Source organism: Brachycentrus maculatus, unplaced genomic scaffold (genome assembly GCF_059751285.1).
Source record: "Brachycentrus maculatus isolate JH-2025_06_01 unplaced genomic scaffold, ASM5975128v1 h1tg000396l, whole genome shotgun sequence".
NCBI lineage: Eukaryota > Metazoa > Arthropoda > Insecta > Trichoptera > Brachycentridae > Brachycentrus > Brachycentrus maculatus.
In genome coordinates, this window is record NW_028281145.1 from 764,895 (window position 1) to 788,085 (window position 23,191).

General features: G+C 31.3%; 1 protein-coding gene across 1 annotated transcript in view; it reads left to right on the forward strand.

The window, feature by feature from the left end:
* LOC148302930 (uncharacterized) overlaps window positions 1-23,191 on the forward strand; it is an 89,502-nt gene that overhangs the window by 42,618 nt on the left and 23,693 nt on the right. Inside the window, exons 2-3 of the mRNA XM_088270808.1 lie at window positions 2,278-4,155; window positions 4,772-4,923. Coding sequence (XP_088126934.1) covers window positions 2,339-4,155; window positions 4,772-4,923 — 1,969 coding nt within the window. The 5' untranslated portion in view covers window positions 2,278-2,338. The remainder of the gene's footprint in view (window positions 1-2,277; window positions 4,156-4,771; window positions 4,924-23,191) is intronic.

Genomic DNA, 23,191 nt, shown 5'->3' on the forward strand with positions numbered 1-23,191 from the left:
GGCGACCGTCATAGGCTGGTTTAAGTGATCACTTTACACAGTGTATCATTCACCAATTCTACCCATTATTGACAACCACACTACTCAAATTCTTGGAAGTTCTATATATATGAACCAATTTTGAAACATCGTTCTTGAATCACTAGAACTTCACTAGAGACATGTATTGGTGAGATAAAAAGAAGCTTTTTATTGAGAAGAAACTCTTTTATTAGTATGTGAGGTCCGAATCCTGGATTACGTTCACACACATGAGAAACGCTAGAAAATATCACTTTACACACGTGTAACATTCACCAATTCTACCCATTATTGACAACCACACTACTCAAATTCTTGGTAGTTCTGTATATAATAAATGAACCAATTTTGAAACATTATTCGTAAATACCCAGACTTCCATATTATTCTTCATCTTTGATGAGATGTCAAAAAATAATATGAAAATAACTCCTGTAATTGGAGACAATCCAGATTTTGTGAACAAGTATTTGGACACACTCAAAATGTTGATTTCTCTCCCATGAAAAATTTGTTAAACATCTCCCAAAAACGTAACAATTTATAATATGCATCGGTACTGATTGCAAGCTCGAGTGTAACGATAAAATCATCATTAATTTATTTTTATAACATCAACAACAATCTACTTTTTGACATTTAAATTTGGTTTTTAAAAGTTCTTTGTATGTAGTACACAAGTCAAAATAATTTAATGTGTTAGAAATTGAGATGATAGATCGCCGAGTTAATTGAAACCTAGTTTATTTGAATTGAATTTATTTCTTGTTACCATATATATTTTTAATGGTGAGATATCCCTCCAGAAGAAAATGGGTACCTAACCTCTCTATCTCTGTACATATTATATATTCGGAAAATAGACTGCCCCCGACATCTATCGGCGCAGTCAAAAACGTACGTCTGAAAATCGTTTCAATCATATTTTTCAGCAATTTTCGAGAATATGCATAGATTTTTAAGAATATATTTCGCGATACTATACATACAATATGTATCGTGTTGTCAAAAGAATAATTATTTTTAATTATTTCAACACTTTTCCAACATAACATATTTGCATTTCGGGCCTATGATTTTATTTGATTATTCCGTTGTTCGCGTATATATTTATTAGTGATTTTTAATTACGAAATTTATTCATATGCAAAACCTTTTATTCCGATAAATTACCATTTAGATTTCTCCTTCAGTACACGTTTTATAAATATTCATGAAATGATTCACGAATATGAAATATTTTTGAATGAATAATAACATATTAAAACATCTTTAAATATTCAATTTACATAGTTTTTTCATGGAATTTTTGATTGCGTAGATAAATAATAATATTTTTTCTATTATTTGTGGAAAAAAATTCGCTGTGTGATATATAAAGTTAAAATAATAGCTTAAGACGAGAAAAAATTTGTTGAATAAAATATCAAAATGAAAAAAATGGACTCGTGTGCCCATTTGTAAATTGGTATGATTCTGTAGATTTGTAGGTAGTAAGTTTAGACATTATTACTGGTTCAATTTCCTGTGGAGTCAATATGAAAAAAAAAGACTTTGTTTAGCTTAAAAAAATCCTATAAATATTGACTTTTCTTGTAGGTTAATTCAAATTTGATTTCCAATTGAAAATAATCTACTTAATTGAAAGTTCTATTTCAAAGATTCAGAATTGTAATACCCTTTTAACAATTAATGTTGTTTGGTAAAGTTTTTAATATCAAATGTGATTTTTAAAGAATTCAATACTATTAGCGTATTTCTGCATTTGTGATGAAGAATTTTTGAAAATATTTAATTCAAATTAATTTCATGTTTACAAACTAAAATTGATGTCGTTATTTTGCGTTTACCCTAAATCTCTGATTTATATGAACGAAATAAATGCACGTTATATTTATAACAATCTTCACACGCATCATTTAGAAAAACTGATCTATATACTCGAAATAAACGTAATAAAAAAGTTTTTGAGTCTTTATAATGAATACGTATTTTTCGTATATGCTCGTACTTGTAAAATTAAACGTATCGTATTTATGAAAAGCGATATATTATCTTCCTTTTCCCAATATTTCGGGCTCATCGATCATCTTTTTTTGCTCCGAGGCATCCATCACATTTTCTTTTTGCGAAAAACAAAACATCGACTCGAGTACGTACCTACATACAACGCATTCGTGGGTAGTTACATTTGTTTTAAATACATACGTTCAACATACTTGTAGGTGAATAATAATAGTATTTATTTTGTTCCAGATGCTGAAATGTAGTTCTACAATCAGATATCTCGGAGAGCCAATAGCCTTGAACTCGCACGATGGATTCCCATAAAGGCGGTGGCGAGGATTACGTAACAATAGTGTCGGTAGGAAATGCGGAAGGGGACCGCGCGGCACTCCGCGACTCGGGCGCGCCCGCGCAGGCCGCCGACCTGCCGTTCGTGACCGTCCTGTCCATCGGGCAGAGGCCCGCGGAGGAGGAGGTCGTCATCTACCGCCTGCCGGGGGAGAAGCTCGGCTTCGGGCTCAAGTTCGAGGGCGGCACCAAGTCCTGCGAGTGCGTGCGGCGGCTCTTCATCCAGTCCTGCGCGCCCGACAGCCCGGCCGGCCGCGCGCGCGCCGCGTGGGGCGCGCTGCAGCCGGGGGACGAGATCCTGCGTATCGACCGCTCGTGCGTCACCACCCTCACCCGCCTCGAGTGCGTGCGCCGCCTCAAGGACTCCCACGTGGCCGTCACGCTCCTCGTGAGACACGACGACTCGGAATGCGCTTTGGAAGCGGAAACTAAGGCCGCGGAGGAAACTGTTTCGGATTCGTCTCGGGGAGGCGAATCCACCGTGTCAGAAAGACGCGAAGACGATAGGGCTTCTCTACCGCCGCCGGTGCCGCCGCGCAAACTAAACAGAAAAAACGCTAACGGTTCGAACGACAAACTGAACCTCGTCGATAGTAAGAAAATAGAGGTAAACAGGAGTAATGATACCGCCGTCGATAGCGCCACTCACATAAAGAAAGGAGTGATCGGCAAGCAGTCTCCGGGTCGGCCGCGGCGCTCCGCCCCCACCCCCGGTCACGACACCCCGCCGCCCGAGGCGCAAGTCTACACCGACCTCTTCTGCCAAGAGAAGGAGCGCGGAATCCAAGTGGCGGAATCCGAGTCTGACGACACCGGCAGTTCTATATCTACCGTAATAGATAGACTCAGCGTGTATTCCAGTTTTCCGGGCTCAGTCGAAAACAGTATTCCGTCCACTCCCACGCTGGGGTATAAACAAATAAACCTCGATAACGTATTTAATTGTCTCGATAGCGTCAGTCTTATATCTGATATCCCACCTAGTATTGTAGAGGAGAATAGAAAATTGCTATCTAAATCTGCAAATGGCGTAACGCTATCGGAGAAGGGGGTCAGCGTTAATGACACGAATGGATTGAATAAAAATCACTCGAAAAGTGACGACACTTTATCCGGAGTCTCGACTACGGTCAGTGATCCTAAATATACTGCGCGGGAAAAAATAACCGAAAAATCATTTACACGAGGTAGTGACGATAATAACAACTATTCGCACCAAACTGGTCACATCACCAATAATACAGTCAGTGTCAATTCCAATTTTCCTAAAGCATTCGATGTTGTAGACTGTACAGTTAACGATAGCAAAACTAACGATAAAAAAATCACGATGGAAGCTCCGAAACCAAAGCCGAGAAATATAAATAAAAAGCATCCTGAGCATAGTTTTCCGTCTCGTCAATTCGACGAAAACCTTTCCTTGACAAAACTGCATTGTATAGAATCGTGGCTGCAAGACTCCATTAGCTGCAAGAACTCCGCCGAAGACTCCTCATACGCGAGGGAAGACGATCCCCAAGTTGGTCGACCGGAAGCATTACCTAGACTGATAGATTTCGTACCCAAGACACACGTCGCTAAGACACACGATACAACAGAAAACAAGGAAAAAACATCACCGGCTCCCAAATCACAAGATATCGATGTTTCAAAAGAAGAAACAAATCATTTGAGGTTGATAATAACACGAGACCCTAGTCAAGAGTGGTGTAATTCCGGCGGTTCACCGCAGCTAGAAACGATCTATGAAGATTTTTCTCCTTGTCCCACATTACTCATGTAAGTTCCAGCGAATTTTTATTATATACAAAAAATTATTAATTAGTCTTAAAAGTCAACAATGTATGACAATACATACTATAATTTGCATTATATCTATGTTTAGAGTACGTGCCTTACAGCCGTGACACTCGCAATAATATCGGCTTACATCATAGCAATATTATGTTTTTCTATTAACATCTATTAAATAAATACACGTTAAGTATTTATGTAAGCCTTGTATTTTCTGAGAATATAAATACTGAAAATATATATTCTATGAATACATTCTTATACCCATAATAAATTACACCATTGCCATTTTTATCCTTTGGGATAACGAATTTGGTCAGAAGTGGGTTTACTCATTTTATTGTTATAGTCTAATGCTCCAAATTCATAGATATTATTTTAAAATTATTTTATAGATCGCTTGCATCATCGCTTTTGTTTAAATATAAGTGGTATTTTATAAATATTTTTTTGTATTTTCTCAATCCAAAAGTACTAAAGATGTACAAGATGGACGTCAATAGCACTTGACATCCATATACATTGTCTTACATACCATATCATGTGATGAATATTTTTTAATATTTTTTGTGATTTTTTCTAATAATTTTGTTTTCTTTAGTGAGGAATCTTCTAGACATCCTCCTGCCGGTGATTCGGGAAGTGATCAGGGTACTCTTGTGTCAATTAAAATGCCGAAAGGACCAGAAGTAACGACTCCCGAAAATGAAGCTGTAACTCTCAAGATAGACAGCGTTTCACATAAAAGAGAAGGTATGTAAAACCTTTACAAAAAAAAAACTATTTGTTTATTTTGTTGTGAATCGATTAAATCAGCCAATTGATTGCGAAATCAAGTTTTGACATGCCCACAATAATAAAAAACATTCCCACTATCTTACATGAATGACATTTTAAGATAAAGTGGTAATTCAATAAGGGGAACTCGCATATATCCAATGCAGAAAGCAACCGGCCGCGCCCGGGGCCAGACGTGCCTACACGCATTTTTTTTGAAAATACATATATATTGGTATTTGTTTTTTTCATGAATAGATATATACTGAAAAAAATATTTTATCATTTATTTTATTCCTTACCTTTTAATAACTCTTCTATTTTCAAAACCATATATTTATTTAGAAGAAAATATATGGTTTTCATATTTTTCAATACAAAAACGGTGCTTTAAAAAAAATGTCAAATGTTACCTGGGTTCAAAGAAAATTAAGTTGCGGGCCATTGATTACTGGGCCTTAATAAAATGCAACGCTTCCATATATTTTTTTGACGACAATGCCACTTTTAAAGTAACTCAATTTTTTTTATTGCATATGCTCGTTTAATTTAAAAGTAATTTAAACTAGTCTGATTTCGTTTGAAAGTGCTTAGGGACACTGTAAGACTGCCATCTATGTGAAATGTGAAATATTACTAACTATCAACTAATATAGACAAATAGTTTCATTTTGACTGTCAGCTTATTTTATCATAATGCTCATACATTTTAAAATATCATTCACGATTATTAGTGTATAATTGAGTATTTTATGTAAGTTTCTATTTAATTTTTTTTTTACACCAAGAATAAGTTAATAAAACGCTACATTGAATTGTAATTACCTCTATATGGATATCAAGAAAAAGTATGCACATTGTCGTCGCGATGTTTTTTTTGCAGGGTTTCGCATATTAACATATAAACCTATTTAAATATGTTGTGTAGGTACATATTTAACATAAATAATAGGAATATAAATTAAATTTACAGCTGGCAATCATATCTACTGTTATCTAAAAACGTGTAATATATACTGTTTGATTATGCTTCCATTTTATTAATCTTTTAATTACTCAAAATGACGTTTATAAAGCTAAAATTAGAAAATGGGAGATAATAAAAAGAAAAAAAATTGACATCTCAGCAAAGATGTAGATGAATCTGGAAGTCGTTGTATTTACAAGGCTTACGACCGTCATTGGCATAATTAAGTGATCATTTTACACAGGTGTGACATTCGCTAATTTTACCCATGATTGACAACAATACTTCTATTTTTTTTAACTATTAGATATATTGATCAAACTCAAGACATGGTACATGTGAGTTCCAACAGTCATCTATTTTGGAATAGGGAAAACTTTCATTAAGCAATGACTATTTGAATGCAAGGTATTCATCTGTGTTGAGATGTCAAAAATGTAAAAAAAAATACATCTAAGCGGAGATAATCCAGATTTGAACAAGTATTTGGACACATTCGAAATGTTAATCGAAATAAAGAAACGGTAATCGAAATAAGAAAATAGTTTGATTTAGTAGTAATCGAGTATACAATCTGTAGCTATAAGATTGCTTGATCTTTATGAAACAAAGAATTCATTATTCACAATCCTGTCGGCATGTAATAGTGTATACATTTCATTTACTTACACAACTGCATATTCAATTGAGTCGAGGAATTTGATATGTTAGCCACTCGTAATACTTGGCCTTAATAATTTCATGACCTCTAATGCACCATGTATGTACCTACCATAATATCGACGTGCCCTACGTAAAGTGCTCTAACTACATTTTCGTCAATTTTGAGATATTTGGTGTATGTTATCAACTGACCGTTATCTACAAATATAAACAAACAAAAAATATACAAAATAAATAATGCCTTGTTTTCAGGCATATAAGACGCTATCTACATCGAATTTTCGAAATGAACTTAACTCCTAAAACGCTAACTATTTAATTTTGACAAAGAATAAAGTTTTTAAACGATTTAATACATTATTCTATCGTATTTTTTAATGTATAATACTAGTTTAGAATTTCAGATAAAACCGCTACTTAATTTTTAAAAATACGTTGAAAAAATCTTCTAAGCTCTCTCCTGTAAAGTAACAGATTTGCAGATAGAGTACTTTACGTAGAGGCCGTCGATATATATAGCATAAAACAATATTACCATCGGGTACTGGCGACTGGCACTCTACTTTGATTTATGGCCATAAAGCTACAATTTATGATTTAAGGAAGTGCATTTTAAAGCACTCTTAAAAAGCTGGAATGTACACTAATTGAAAGAGCAATTAATTATTGCATTACGGCCGAACAGCTTTTTATTATACCGTTCCCATTTCATTACGGTTATTTAATGGTCACCCGCATCTCGGATTGTAAATAAGAAAAATGTATATTGCTGTTTGGAGCGAAAACTTTTGGTAAAAATGTGCTTTAAAGACTAAGCGCACTTTTAAACATGAAAATTAAAGAATAATTATGACATTATTTTTTGACATCTCATCAAAGATGAAGGAGAATATGGAAGTCTGGGCATTTATGGGGCTGACGACCGTCATAGGCTGGTTTAAGTGATCACTTTACACACTTGTAACATTCACCAATTCAACCCATTATTGACATCCACACTACTCAAATTCTTGGAAGTTCTATATATATGAACCAATTTTGAAACAATATTCTTGAATCACTAGAACTTCACTAGAGAGAGATGAAAAGAAGCTTTTTATTGAGCAGAAACTCTTTTATTAGTATGTGAGGTCTGAATCCTGGATTATAATCACACACACGAGAAACGCCAGAATCTTCTTCACCTTTGATGAGATGTCAAAAAATAATATGAAAATAACTCCTGTTCCATAATTGGAGATTTTGTGAACAAGTATTTGGACACACTCAAAATGTTGTTAATAATAATGATGTTCAATATATCTTTTTGCTATTGTTTTGATGAAGAATAAATAAAAATATACGAGGCTATTAAGTTTTTTTTTCCGAATGACACATTTGTTTTGTGACATTTTAAAAGGTTTGATAAAATCAAATGATTGTGATAATATTGTCAGATATCTATTTTAGGAGTATCTGTTATAATTTCTACGTTTATTCAAGATTGTAGCGCCTGCAATGCAGGCAGTTTAATGTTTCTGTTAGGAGGACGCAGTTTTTGGTGAAGTGCCTTATTTTTAAAATGTTAAAAAGTGATATAAAAAAGTGTTATAAACCTGCGTTATGTTAGAAATAAAAAGTTCAACAAGACGTAATGTATATTTTTATATTTATATTTATTCTGAAATAATCAATAATCGTACATTGATGGCACGTATTATCGCTCTGTATGGCATCTATCGGTGACTTCGCGAAGCTTATTCCAATGTGGATACACTCTCAGTGTATGCGGTAAGAATTTCACCAATATTCTGAAAGAGGCAGCAGTGTTGAAATTTTTAATACTGTTTTACTTATATAAATTTATTGTATACTAATTTATCTATCATCCTATCAGACCTACGTTATGTTAACCAATCAATCTATATATTTTGTCAAACCCTTATCCGCTCCCGATGGTGCATAGGGCACTGAATCATAACGACGCAGTGTTATCTTGATCGTTAACACATGAAGGAGAGGTGATCAGCCCTCCGCTTCAGGTACCAGTCCAGGGTGAAAAATCATTTGTATTTATTTGACCTCCTCCTGGGAATCGAACCCGGAACCTCCAGTACTGTAACCGAGTGTACTAAATAAATTAATTACTGCTGACCATTAGACCTCGGATGTTAAATATAAATGTTACATTTTTGTTGTTTTCCGCCTCAATATATCTTTTTTAGATTCCTTTTAAATCGTCACTGCCAATCGGGGCAAAAAATTGTATCGAATAAATTCTATAAATATTACCTACATGAGGAGATGGGTGAATGTGAAGGAGGCGAATATTGTGTGCAAAGACTGATTGGTGTGGCGTTCTATTCTCTGCCTACCCCTGCGGGAAATCGGGGCGATGGTATGTTAGTATTTTTAAGCTACCCAAAGGGTACTGAAGTTCTACCCGTGATTTTTTATTCAGTCCCCCGTTTGTTTGTTTAGTGTATATCGCAGAATATAATATTTTCTAAATAACATTTGGTAATTTGTGTTGGAAAAGATTTAATCATAATAATTACTATGTTTACATATATTATTTAAATATGGAGGTCGTCACTAAAAAGTTACATTTCCAATATTGCGAAAAAAACCTTTGAATGCAAATCTGTTTTGTTTACTGTATTCTATCGAAATCTTAATTAATGTTGCGACAAAACATGACCAATCCTGTGTTAAACCAATACGAAATCATTAAATCGCACCAAAACGTATCAATTTTACAAGCTAGAATTCCTGATTAATTAAAATAATTTATTTTTATTGATTGATTCGGCAGTCACTTTGTGGTAAAATCTATCCATTTTTAATTAATGTTTTACTTTGTAAATATCACTATTTCTTAAAATCTACTGTGACACGTGTTTCGATGCATTCCGCATCATTTTGTTTGTTCATCATACGGTGTTTGAAAATGATGCGGAATGCATGCGGATGCGGAACACGTGTCACAGTAGATTTTAAGAAATAGTGGTATTTACTAAGTAAAACATTAATTTAAAAAAAATATATAATGGAAATGTAACGTTTTGGTGAGGACCTCTACATATAAAGTCGTTTTTTTTTCTTATTTTTTAAACGTATTCGAGAACAAGAGACTTTGGTCGAACTAGTTACGCGTAGATACCAAGAAAATAGTTTAGTAAGCAATTACCGTGGCAACAGCAACCTAGTCTAGTGAAACATTTCCATTACGTTCGTAGCGGATTACCATTCCTTACCGAAGCTCTAAAAGCGCGGGAAATAGGTAAGTGTTACTGCCGCGCTTCAAGGCTCTATTTTGCCATTCCTCCCCCTCTTTCTTGCATTCATTCCATACTATATTATTTTATTTATTTTTTAACCCTAATCATTTGTATTTTTACTCTTCAATTTAACTTTACTTAAATTAGAAAACGCGGATGAAATAATGTTGTCTTGTGATTAGAGTTGTACCGTATTTCAGACATGGGATGACATCATCGTAATAGCAAATCCAAAATATTTTTATAGCCACAGAAGACTAATCTATACCGATCCTTACAATGACAAACTAAATATTTATGTATTTCTTAAATATACATGTGCATATATTTTATCTGCATTTTGTCTTTTTAGGCATGGCCTATGTTTAGCCGAAAGGCTTACATGCTAATGATAAATACAATTTTAATACAAATATAAGAATGGGAAACTAATCATTTTATATAAATTTTGTTTGTTCTAAAAAAAGGTAAAATTTTAATTTTACACTAAAACACAACATGGTTTATTCACTTGCATAGTAAAGCATATGTTTTACCATTTTTGTATTGAATTCATCAAACCTGTGTGATTATCTTACCATTGTAAACACCTTTATATTGACGCTTAGAAATCGTAATTTTAAATTATAATATTCGTGATATATAAAAGCACGTTTCGCATGGCAAATTGATTTTTAGATAGATTTAATTTAAAAGCAAATGATCCACCTTTTCCCTATGGAAAATCAATTTATTTTTTGGTGAAAAATAAAGATTAAAAAAAATATTATTTACATATATAAATTTAAGGGCTTTACGTTCTATGTCAATATTGTTGTACTCATAACAGTAGCGTAGTTTCTCTGCGAAGCATTTAAATAACATTTATGGTTTCTGTTTTTTTTTTTAATAAAATAATTTGTACCTGCCAGGTAAAACCATTTTTGAGATAACGTTTCAATCCCTTAAATAATCTCATTATCTGGCTTTATAGTTTGACAATAATAAAAATTGATTTGAAATTGTTTTGGTAATTTCAATTTTGTTGATACATACTTATATTTTTCATTCTCCGATCGTTATTTCTCACTATATAACTATGACAATGCACCTACTTCTAGTATATTAGTTATCGAAAATCAAAATATTATTTATATCCGCGGATCGCATTGAGAAAGATTTTTCTATGTCGACATTCTTCTTCTTCCGCTTGGTGTAGGCCTTGTGGCTTGTTTGTAAGAGGGATTAGCTTCCTGTCGATTCCAAGCTTTCAAGCCATTTCTTTTGTGGTCTACCCGTGAGTCGTCTAACCTTGGAGTTAGCCGTGCAGTGCAATGTGGGGGAGTCTGGATGGTTCCATGCTCCTTACATGCGCATACCATTGTCTCCTTCGTTGCCTTCCTAGGTGGGGACCTAACAACATCTTCGATCTCGCATATTTCCCGTATCCTGTTGTTTCTTATTCTGTCTCGAAGACTCTTGCCATATATGCTTATTAGAGTCTTAATTTCTGACACTGCGCGTTTATTTGTGACTACCGTGTCCGCTCTGCTTTCGATATCTTGTGTCATGATGGGGACCGAACACAAGTTTTGTATATTTAAATTTTGCCAACATTCGAGTCAACTAATTCTGATATCTTTTCGACAGATTTCTTTACAACAATTTGCCATACATCTTAATAATATGTAGGGTTGATATGGTATTGGTTTGATTAAGTTACAAAGGTATAAAAAACGGGCTATTGTTGTATAGTATTTTACTTAAAAAGCGTATCAGGAATTACCATGTGGGCCCCTTGGGTTATACATATTCCGCGCAGACTAATCGACTAGATCAGAAAAGCCGTTTGATACGGGGTGTGTTTAGATCAAAAACCCGTTTACTTATACAACATTATTTAAAAGCTCTCTTATAAATAGTGTTATATTTTTTTACGTAGTCGTGACGCAATACGCTGGAGATGTTCCCGAGGAGTATAATGAAACCTGTTTATATAGCCGAAAACGTAGAGATTCAACCTTAAAAAAATCTGGTATATTATGTGTCTAAAAAAGCGCAAGTTTTCTCAGCCGGTAATTGCTAAATATTTCATAAATCACTATCGCAATAATTCAAATAAATTGAGATTAAATTAGTGTTGTAATACTAGGGCTGTTTATTATTTATTATTCTACAAAGCACGCGAACTCTTCGTAAAAATATATATATAAATTGTATGTATCTATGTCCGTGTATTCAATACATTGTATACGGATACACCATAGTCTCATATATTATATCATAGATTCTCAATTCGTGGATTTTTACAGACAAAGTACATGAACATGAAATTTTAACAAAACCATGGATCTTGCATACAACATAAATAGGTCTCTGCTAAATAAAAGCTTTCTTAATCCAATCAAAGATGGCTGTTGTGAACTCAATCATGGAACGTAATGAGATTTATCATATGTATATGAATTCTAAAATTTTTAGTAGTTTGGTTGTCAATCATGGGTAGAATCACAATCATGATTTCAAACATCGCTACTGAAATTTCGGAACTTGTATATATCCTTTGATTTACACGTTCTTTCGAATGTGATTTCTCGGCACCATTTATGGTTGAGTTCAGTAAGCTCTTTACATGAAGCATGGCTCCATTCAAGGCTGGGACTTGGAATGTTTGTCTTGTTCTTGCTACCACTTGTTCTTGTACATTTCCTGTAAACACAAATTTCTCTTGTTTTCTTTTATTCTTCTATCAAAATATCTGAATTGTGAAGAAAAAATCATTAGTTTTGTAGAAAACCTCTCTCTTTAGAGACATTTTTCTAACAATCCATAGTATGCAAAATCATGTATGTCTGGGTAAACAAATTTTGTGATTATTGGGTCGTCTGTACACGAGTATTACACATGCATAAAGCGATCACTTAAACCAGCTTATGACAGATTGTAAGTAAACTGTACATACCCAGATTTCTATATTCTTCATCTACATATGTTGACTTGTCAAAAATTTACAATAAAACAAATCATATAAAGGACTTGAGATATTTTATTACAATCTATTAAAAATCAGTAAAATAATAAGGATTCATTTTTCGGTATGAAGGATAGTGTTTTCAAGTCATTTGATCATAGTTCATTATCCAAATTTGTCCCTTTTTTACGTAAAATGTCAACAAGACTGATTTAAATGAACATTTGCTAAGAGTATGCATTATTAAAGCTACTTTTGAATCCTTGTATTTTTCGTATAAGGAGCACTGGTATACATAGGTATCACAGCTCACAACCGGCGAGTGGTTGTCTGACTGCATTTCAATACATAGGAGAAGGTAGTGCAGAAAGTCGGGTTCTCCAAGCGGTCGAGTCCCCTCGCGCATACTCCACCCAGTACCCGGCATCTACTCCGCAAGGATACTGAACTCGTAATGTGAAACTGTGTAAAAAAAGTTCTCAATGATGTCGCCTATCGAATAGCATTCCTAACCAGCCACTACTGCTTCCATCCAACTAACAGGTTGCTCGAAGTGCAGGAAGATTCTCGAGGCGCATTTTAATTGCGAAATCTTTTTTTATTATTTGTTTGCAAGGGTAGGTACTTAACCCTTCGCTGCATCGTGTATCTAATTTGTTACAAAGCCAAATGTTAGTGTTAAAACATATATCAATATCTCATAATGATAATGCAAATTTCCAAAGTTGCAAATTTGATACATAAGTATTTTCCTGATTTTTCTTTGTTAAAAGTTTTTCATTTTTTTTATTGTTTTTCCTCTAATGTTTAGAGTAATATGCCATATATATTTTTAAATATTCAAAATGAAAAAAAGTCATACAATGAAGGGTTACATCCGACCAGTGCCTCTGTTAGATGGGCACTTCTCGCATAACTATGTAACACGTCTCTGTAGATGTGCATTCTTAGATCTTATCTGCACAACATATCTGCTACCGATACCGCCGATTCAACAAATAAAAAATGCCATTTTCATCTAAAATTTACATAAAATCGATTACGTTTCCTCATAATGTAATTTAAAAAATACCGATAGAAATGAGATTTTATTACCACATTTAGCGATACCGCGAAGTGGATATAATTTATAAGTATGTTTTTTAGCATTTTTTACAATCATACGCAAATTGGTAAAACGAAATATGATGAAATAATTTTGTACGACAGTATTGTGTAATTTTAATATATTCAGAGTTGTTTACTACACATTCAGTTTTTTACCTTTAAAATTAAAATAAACAATACTATTATTTCCTGAGGCACTCGTCCATGTCTTTTTTTTTTAATGTAGGAAAATGTGTAGAAATCAATATAACTTGCAAATGTATTTATTTCGTGTATGTGAATTTTACCATAAAAATGATTTTGATATTTAAAAAAAAACTTTCATACTACTTGATTTTATTTATTGTTTCGGCATTAACTTTGTGGTAAGACATGTTACAATGATTAAAGAAAACTCTTGTTTTTTACCACTTGAGTTTTATTATAGACTACATGTTTCAGAAGTTAAACTTCCATCATTCAGGTCTGTATAATAACTATATGTTATGTTATATGTTATTATACAGACCTGAATGATGGAAGTTTAACTTCTGAAACATGTAGTCTATAATAAAACTCAAGTGGTAAAAAACAAGTGTTTTCTTTAATCATTGCTACTTGATTTTATTAATATTTTGAGTTTGACGTTTCGTATACGAGATTTTTTTAAACTGCATTCATTAGATTCCAAGTTCGTCGTCACTATTGAGACACCTATAAAATCTTAATAACTATCCCTCTGGGGTTAAATATTCTTCTTCTTCAAACCGTTATCCGCACCTTAATGGTGCATAGGGCACTGCATCACATATAAACGCAGTGTTATCTTGATCGTTGTTAACACATGAAGGAAAGGTGATCAGCCCTCCGTTCCAGGTACCTGTCCAGGGTAATATTGAATTAATATTAGAATGAAAAAATCACCTATTTAATTCATACCCCCCCCATGGTAATCGAACCCGGGACCTCCAGAACGGTAGCCGAGTGTGCTACCATTACACTGTGCGGACTTAAATCTAGTATTTCTTAACAAAGTTTTGGACATAAGCAAAATATGCATTAGATTATGTATTGCTATTACATATGTATAAAAACTAACATACATCTAAAAAACAAATACATTTGGTAAAATGTATCCGAGAGTTCATTTTTTATAATTACAGTAGACTCCAGGTGCTAAGTTATTTTCGAATCACCACTCTTTGAATTTTGAACCATTGATATACTTTGTGTACATGGTGATTTATTTTTTTGTTGCAAACCACAGATATATTTTTTTGAACCTCTAAACACATTTTTTCTTTGACGTTATATTTAATTTAATTTTTTTTTAAATATATGTTTTTTAAAAGGTTTAATAATATCTATCAAACGATTCAAATGTCTTTTTAGTACCAAACAATAATGATTTTTTGTCTTTGGCAAGAATCAAGATATTCACTTTTTATTCTAAAATATTTTTTTTTCGCAAATGTATTTCTTCCTCAAATTAAAATGTAATAAATATGTATTGAATTAAAATGTAATAAATATGTATTGAATTAAAATGTAATAATTTTGTGTTGGCACAAAGCGAACCCAACGTATTAAATTATTACACTTATAAATCCTAACCAAGAACGGTGGGAAATAAAATAATCATAATAAAAGTTTTCGACGATCAAAATATTCAAATTTAACTTATTGTCAGTAAATGCTTTTGTATTGCAGGAACATTATTTAAAGTTTACGGCATAGTTTAAAAAGCCCTTATAAGGCTAAAAACCCGTCACCAAATACACAAAAGTAGATTCATAAATAGTATTTTTTAATTTTGTATAATGTTGAATTATAAGCGCTTCCATTGATTACATTAAACTTGGCGAAGTTTACTGCCAATAAACTATAAACGTATTATTTTTTGACATCTCATCAAAGATGAAGAAGAATATGGAAGTCTGGGCATTTACGGGGCTGACGACCGTCATAGGCTGGTTTAAGTGATCAGTTTACACACGTGTAACATTCATCAATTCTACCCATTATTCACAACCACACTACTCAAATTCTTGGAAGTTCTATATATATGAACCAATTTAGAAACCTTGTTCTTGAATCACCAGAACTTCACTACAGACATCTATTGGTAAGATGTAAAGAAGCTTTTTATTAAGCAGAAACTCTTATATTAGTATGTGAGGTCCGAATCCTGGATTATAATCACACACATGAGAAACGCCAGAAAATACCATTTTCATTTTTATTATTTAAGCTTGTTATTTGACCAGATAATTTATTTACAACATTTTGAGTGTGTCCAAATACTTGTTCACAAAATCTGGATTATCTCCAATTACAGGAGTTATTTTCATATTATTTGTCAATAATGGGTAGAATTGGTGAATGTTACACGTGTGTAAAGTGATCACTTAAACTAGCCTATGACGGTCGTCAGCCCCGTAACTGCCCACAATTCCATATTCTTCTTCATCTTTGATGATATGTCAAAAAATAATATGAAAATAACTCCTGTAATTGGAGATAATCCAGATTTTGTGAACAAGTATTTGGACACACTCAAAATATTGTAAACTATATACGATTACATTACATTTTAATTGTAGCTGATTGTTGTTCAATTTATTTGAAACTCATTTCGTAATAATCATTATTCAATTTCTTTCACCAAACGTTATGTGTATGCTGCGTGAAAAAAAATCCGTTGCTAAAAGTCCGTTATTAAATATATTTCCAATCACTCATCACCACTGATCCCATTTGACTGTGACTGCCAATCAATACAAAACAAATAAAGCCACTTGAGATCTAGCCAAGCTTCTTTCCTTAACCGTCAAAATATTTTGAATTTTGTTACGTAGATAGTGTTTTAGTATTAATCAGTCTCGATAAAGAAGCGGTTAGCTTCGAAATCGGTAGACATTATAATTAAGTTACTCAATATTACCCTTTACTGGTTGGTAACTGAAGCGGAGGGTTGATCACCTTTCCTTCATGTGTAAACGATCAAGATAACACTGCGTTTATATGACGCAGTGCCCTATGCACCATTGGGGTGTGGATAAGGGTTTTTTATTTTTTTACTATTTTTATAATAAAATATTTATAGCGATTTTAAAAGAAAGTTACATTTTAATTAAAAAATAGAAAGTCGCAAAGATAGTGCTTTAAATATAAATTGTAAATTAAATTATAAAAAAAACTATATATATTTACACGGATGTATGTATGATGCAAATAAACTGTACTTTTCCGGTTATGAGTTTATTCAAAATCGTAAGCAGGAACTCAGTCATCCTGCATTGCCTTGAGCTCGTGTCCTGAGGTTTTCTTTGCATCTCAACCAGTTTGAAAAAAAAGAACGAGAATAAAACGGTTAACGATCCTTAAAAGAATCAATAATTTACGCTGATTTTATTGCATACTTTATCTCACGTAACTATATTATAATTTACATTATCATATTTAAAACGTGGGCGTATATATTAGTTACACGTATAAAAATGTGTAAATTTATTCAAAAAATAAATGCCAAAAGGTATTTTCAGAATCCAGAAGTATTAACTCAATTTATTAACTTAAAAGTTGAGTAAATCATTATATAAATTAAACAATAAATTTACAACATTTTGAGTTGGATTATCTCCAATTACAGGAGTTATTTTCATATAATTTTTTTTGACATCTCATCAAAGATGAAGAAGAATATGGAAGTCTGGGCATTTACGGGGCTGACGACCCGAAATAATTCGAATTGGTAAATGTTACACGTTTAAAGTGATCACTTAACCAGCCTATGACGGTCGTCAGCTCCGTAAATGCTTAGACTTCCATATATTTCTTCATCTTTGATGAGATGTCAAAAAATAATATAAACTAATATAAACTAATAAAAATAATATAAACAATAAATATTCCTCTCTCTCGCACTCTCTCTTTGTGATTATTGAATAAAGTTGGGCTGTGGTAAAGTGGTTAGTATTGCGGACTGTGAATCGAGGGTTCTAGATTCGACACCCCCACTCTGCCACAATTTGATTTCCTGTTTTTAAACACATGCCGCTTAGTAGTAATAAAATAAAGTATTTGTGTACATGGTAAAAACACAAATGTTTTTATTTTTATTAAAAAAAGTTCGATCAGCCTCCTTTTAATAGTACAATAATGTGTGATTTTTTTGTCTGCCTTGATGATTTGGGATTTTTCTAAATGCGGTTTTTGTGATATTTATTTGTAAATGAATTATTTTATAAAACGGATTCATTAATTGATTCGGCAGTCACACTTTGTGGTAATATGTATCCATTTTTAATTTATGTTTTACTTGGTAAACACGGTGTTTGCAAATGATGCGGAATAGATCGAAATACGTGTCACAATAGATTTTTTTTAGCAATAGTGGTATTTAACCAGTTAAATTTTAATTAAAAATATATTTTTAAAAATGACAATATAAAACTATAAGAAAATGCATGTGCATAATGTTTAAAAAAACTATTACAGAATACAAATATCTTTTGCTTAATTTAATAGTTTTTGTTTCACCTTTTCATGGTATTCAATCATTTTTCATCACTTTATTATCTTCTATAATATCCTTATACGAGTATGTTAGTATTATTCTTTTGCTTGGTATTTTTTTTCGAAATGTAAGCATTAAAAAGGTGTGAAAGGAAGGTGAAGTTTAAATCATGAGATCATTATTTGGACCCCAGCTCCGCCCACCGCTGTTCCTTTACTCTGTAGTTCAGAGGTTTTCATATATGTACATATTTTTTTAATGCTTCGTAGATTTCAATTTATTATTTCAATAAAAAAAATAGACAATATAATACATACATTTATTTAGACTGTTATTTTCTAATCCTAATCTGCACGGAGTCATATAATATACGCACATTATTGATTCGATCGTTAATTATATGAACGTAAGGTCCTGTGAGTCCTATGGGTCCTTTGAAACCTATGAACCTATGAGAAGGAATAGAATACAGAAAATGGAGAACAATAACTTGAGCATTTGGGGCTGCATACCCGTACCAGAAAAAGCTATAATTTTTTTTAAATATATTTTTATTCTGATAGATATTACGAAATACACTGTACACGTATAATGCTAATATTACGCTCTATAACTTTTTTAATATTTTTTTTCCGATAGATATTACGAGATTCACTGTACACCTACAACGTTAACATTGCACGCTATATCTTTTCATATATTTTCAAATATTTACGTATATCGCTCACTCCTTTCTACAACGTCATATGTCAAAAATCGTCAATTTTCAGTTTTGCATGTTTTCGAAATGCCCAGAAAATGTACTTTATCCCAGCAAAAGCGGCATATTTTTAACTTAATATTTACCCGCTACAGGGCAGAAAGTGTTTTTTTTTCATTTTGAAGAAAAGGTATTGTTTAATTATTTTTTTAAATTTACTGAATATTTTTCAAATGGAGAAAAAACATTCAGGTTTTACCTAAAAAGATCTGTTACACAGTAAAAAGTTCAATTAGTCTTTTAATAATTATTTTTAACACATTTTATCATATTTTTAAACTTTAAAAACGATCTCCTGAAAAATCAATTTTTTTAAATAAATTGTATGACGTTGTTGAAAAGAGTGAGCGATATATTACATATATATTATATAACAAGATTCACTATACACCTATAATGTTAATGTTACACGCTATATTTAAATATAAATATGTATATAAATATATAAATATATATATATATATATATATATATATATATATATATATATATATATATATATATATATATATATATATATATATATATATATATATTTATATATTTGTATATATATATGTATATATATATATATATATATATATATATATATATATATATATATATATATATATATATATGTTTATATATATATATATATATATATATATATATATATATATATATATATATATATATATATATATATATATATATATATATATATATATATATATATATATATATATATATATATATATGTTTATATATATATATATATATATATATATATATATATATATATATATATATATATATATATATATATATATATATATATATATATATATATATATATATATATATATATATATATATATATATATATATATATATATATATATATGTTTATATATATATATATATATATATATATATATATATATATATATATATATATATATATATATGTATATATATATATATGCATATATATATATATATATATATATATATATATATATATATATATATATATATATATATATATATATATATATATATATATATATATATATATATATATATATATATATATATATATATATATATATATATATATATATATATATATATATATATATATATATATATATATATATATATATATATATATATTTATATATTTGTATATATATATGTATATATATATATATATATATATATATATATATATATATATATATATATATATATATATATATATATATATATATATATATATATATATATATATATATATATATATATATATATATATATATATTTCATTCCGATAGATATTAGGAGATTCGCTGGATCGAGACTCGGTTCTCCTTTGTTCCAAATAGGTACTTCCACTGGACAAAGATCATTCAGGTCGCCTATTTGTAGCACTGCATAGTAAACGCTTCGATTTACTACCAAAACATTTAGTCAGGCGAGCACAAAGGATCGGTAAAGTATGGCCGTCCAGAAGAAAGGAATTTATTTTCGGCACTTTTTTACGATCGCGGAGTCATCCGGAATTCCTGACATGCTTGACTTTGTACAAGATTCGCGTATTATTCCGCTGTGAACAGTTCTGCTGTGCCGATGGATGCTTCTCACAGAGAGATGCTGTTGACCTTTGGCGCCCTTAATCTGCATGGTCTATCTCGTTGTTATTCTGCCTTGGATTTATTTAACCCGCTAAATTATTTTATATATTTTTTTAAATATTATTTTATTTTTATGTTATTTTGAAGCGCAGGGCTGATCATCTTGCATTCATGAAATTAACGATCGAGACAAAACTGCATCGCTACAATGCAGTGCCCTACGCACCTTTGTGGTGCGGACAAGGGTTTGAATGAATGAATTGAAAATTATTTTATAAAATAAAACAACTTTGTTTTTAACCACTTTTTTATCGGTACATTTTATCTCCAACCGTTTTTGACAAGAACCTTGTCATTATCAGGGTTAAAAATGTACTCGTTCAAACATGTATAGTACATGTTTGACCCTGGTGATGACAAGGTTCTTGTGGAAACCGGTTGGAGAAAAAATGTAGGTACCAATAAAAAAGTGGTTAAAAACAAAGTTATTTATGTCAATACTCACACAAATTATTAATTCACTATTAAAGAAATAGAACCAACCACGAGATCAAAAACACTGAAACACACAACAAAATCAAACATACACAACGTATGATCAAAGGAACTTTGGCTATATCGCAATAAAGCTGTATAACTTACTCCTATTATCCATAAAGTCATTAAATAACGGAACAATGTATAAAAGACCTATCAATAATTAGATAACGGAGGCGTTTCGATTTGAAACAGATCGTATCATTCGGCCATGTCATCCATGATTGCATGTCTTCTGATAATAACAAATAACTTTTTTTGAAGTATCGTACCATGTGCCTTCGGTACGAGAAAACCCAGTGAGGACACGTTTTACATTTAAAATTGTTAATGAGTATGTGTATGATAGAAAATAAATAAATAAAAAAACGTGTAATTTATGACAAACGAAATACCTCACATAGGTATAGCCCATGTATGTGTGTTTGATTTTGATTATATTATGAATCCATTGATCATTTGAGTGGGAACATTATATTTCTTATACCAAAGGCGGAATATCACAAAGTAAATTAAATCAAAATGAGTCGCATTGTTCGCCATAGGATATGTTCCATTCAAATCGCCAATGTTCTGACAAATCACCTCCATAAGAGAACCATTGATGTCCAACCATAGTTGGAGATTAATTGCCTTCATCATTCTTATTCAATCATACTTATTGTATCAAATAATAATAATATTGCACATAGATTTTTTTACCAATTTCTATTAAGAGGTGATTAATTGGGATTTTTTCTAAGGAAACATAGTACACTTTGAGATAATTTTAAATGCCCAGACTTCCATACTCTTCTTCATCTATGTTGAGATGTCGAAATACAAGTAAAAATAGTATTTATTGATTGATTTGGCGTTTAATTTGTAGAACTCCATTTTAATTAATGTATTAATTTTAAATCAAACACAGATTTTTTGAGTCTACTGTATTGTATTTTATTAGCAAAACACATAAAAAATAATATTGTGACAATTGTTTCGCCTAGTTATGGCATTGTCAAACTGCATGCATTGACTGACGGTCCTTATGTAGCTGTACAATTCTACATAAGGACCGTTAGTCCATTTGATCTTCACATTCGTTTGAAAATGCCATAACTAGGCGAAACAATTGTCGCAATATTATTTTTTTTATGTGTTTTTGCTAATAAAATACAACTTTGTGGACTGAAAAAATCTGTGTTTGATTTAAAATTAATACATAAAGGAAAAATAGTGTTTACAGAAACCTGCTTTGATCTGCTTCTATCTAACATATTCCGGGCTCGATTTCTGACTGCATTGACAGTTTTACTTTCTGCAATTCGTACATCATATAACAGAACTAAAGTTTACTTTGAAGTGCTCACATACGTACACGTAACATAAATAGGTTTTCTTTTTCTAATACCGATTCTTGGTATACTTTTTTGATCGAGTAATTAAAAAGTATTGGTTTCTCGTTTTTATAAAATCTCATAATTTAGCATTTTTTAAGTTCATTTTTATTGCATCTGGAAATCTTTCCAGATTTCTTTCTAGTGTGTAACTGTTGTTTATGTAACGAATTGTTTTGAAAATCTTTTGTTTGACAGGGAGGATTATTGTAATTGTATTCTTTATTGTTATTGTAAATATTTTTGTTAATATTGTTAAAGGCATTAGCCGTAAATAAAATAAAATTAAAATAAACGTAGAAATATGTACATGATCGTTGATAAATAGTAAATCTCTCCAAAAAATATCCACCGTCATTTTGCAAAAAAAAAAAACTTCTCTGGCAAAATGATTTAATCGATTAGGCATAATCAATTCACCACAATGATTACGAAACATGATCAATTATTTAACAATTAAAACACAATTGAGAGAAATTGAGCAGTCTAATAATCGGGGACAAACCA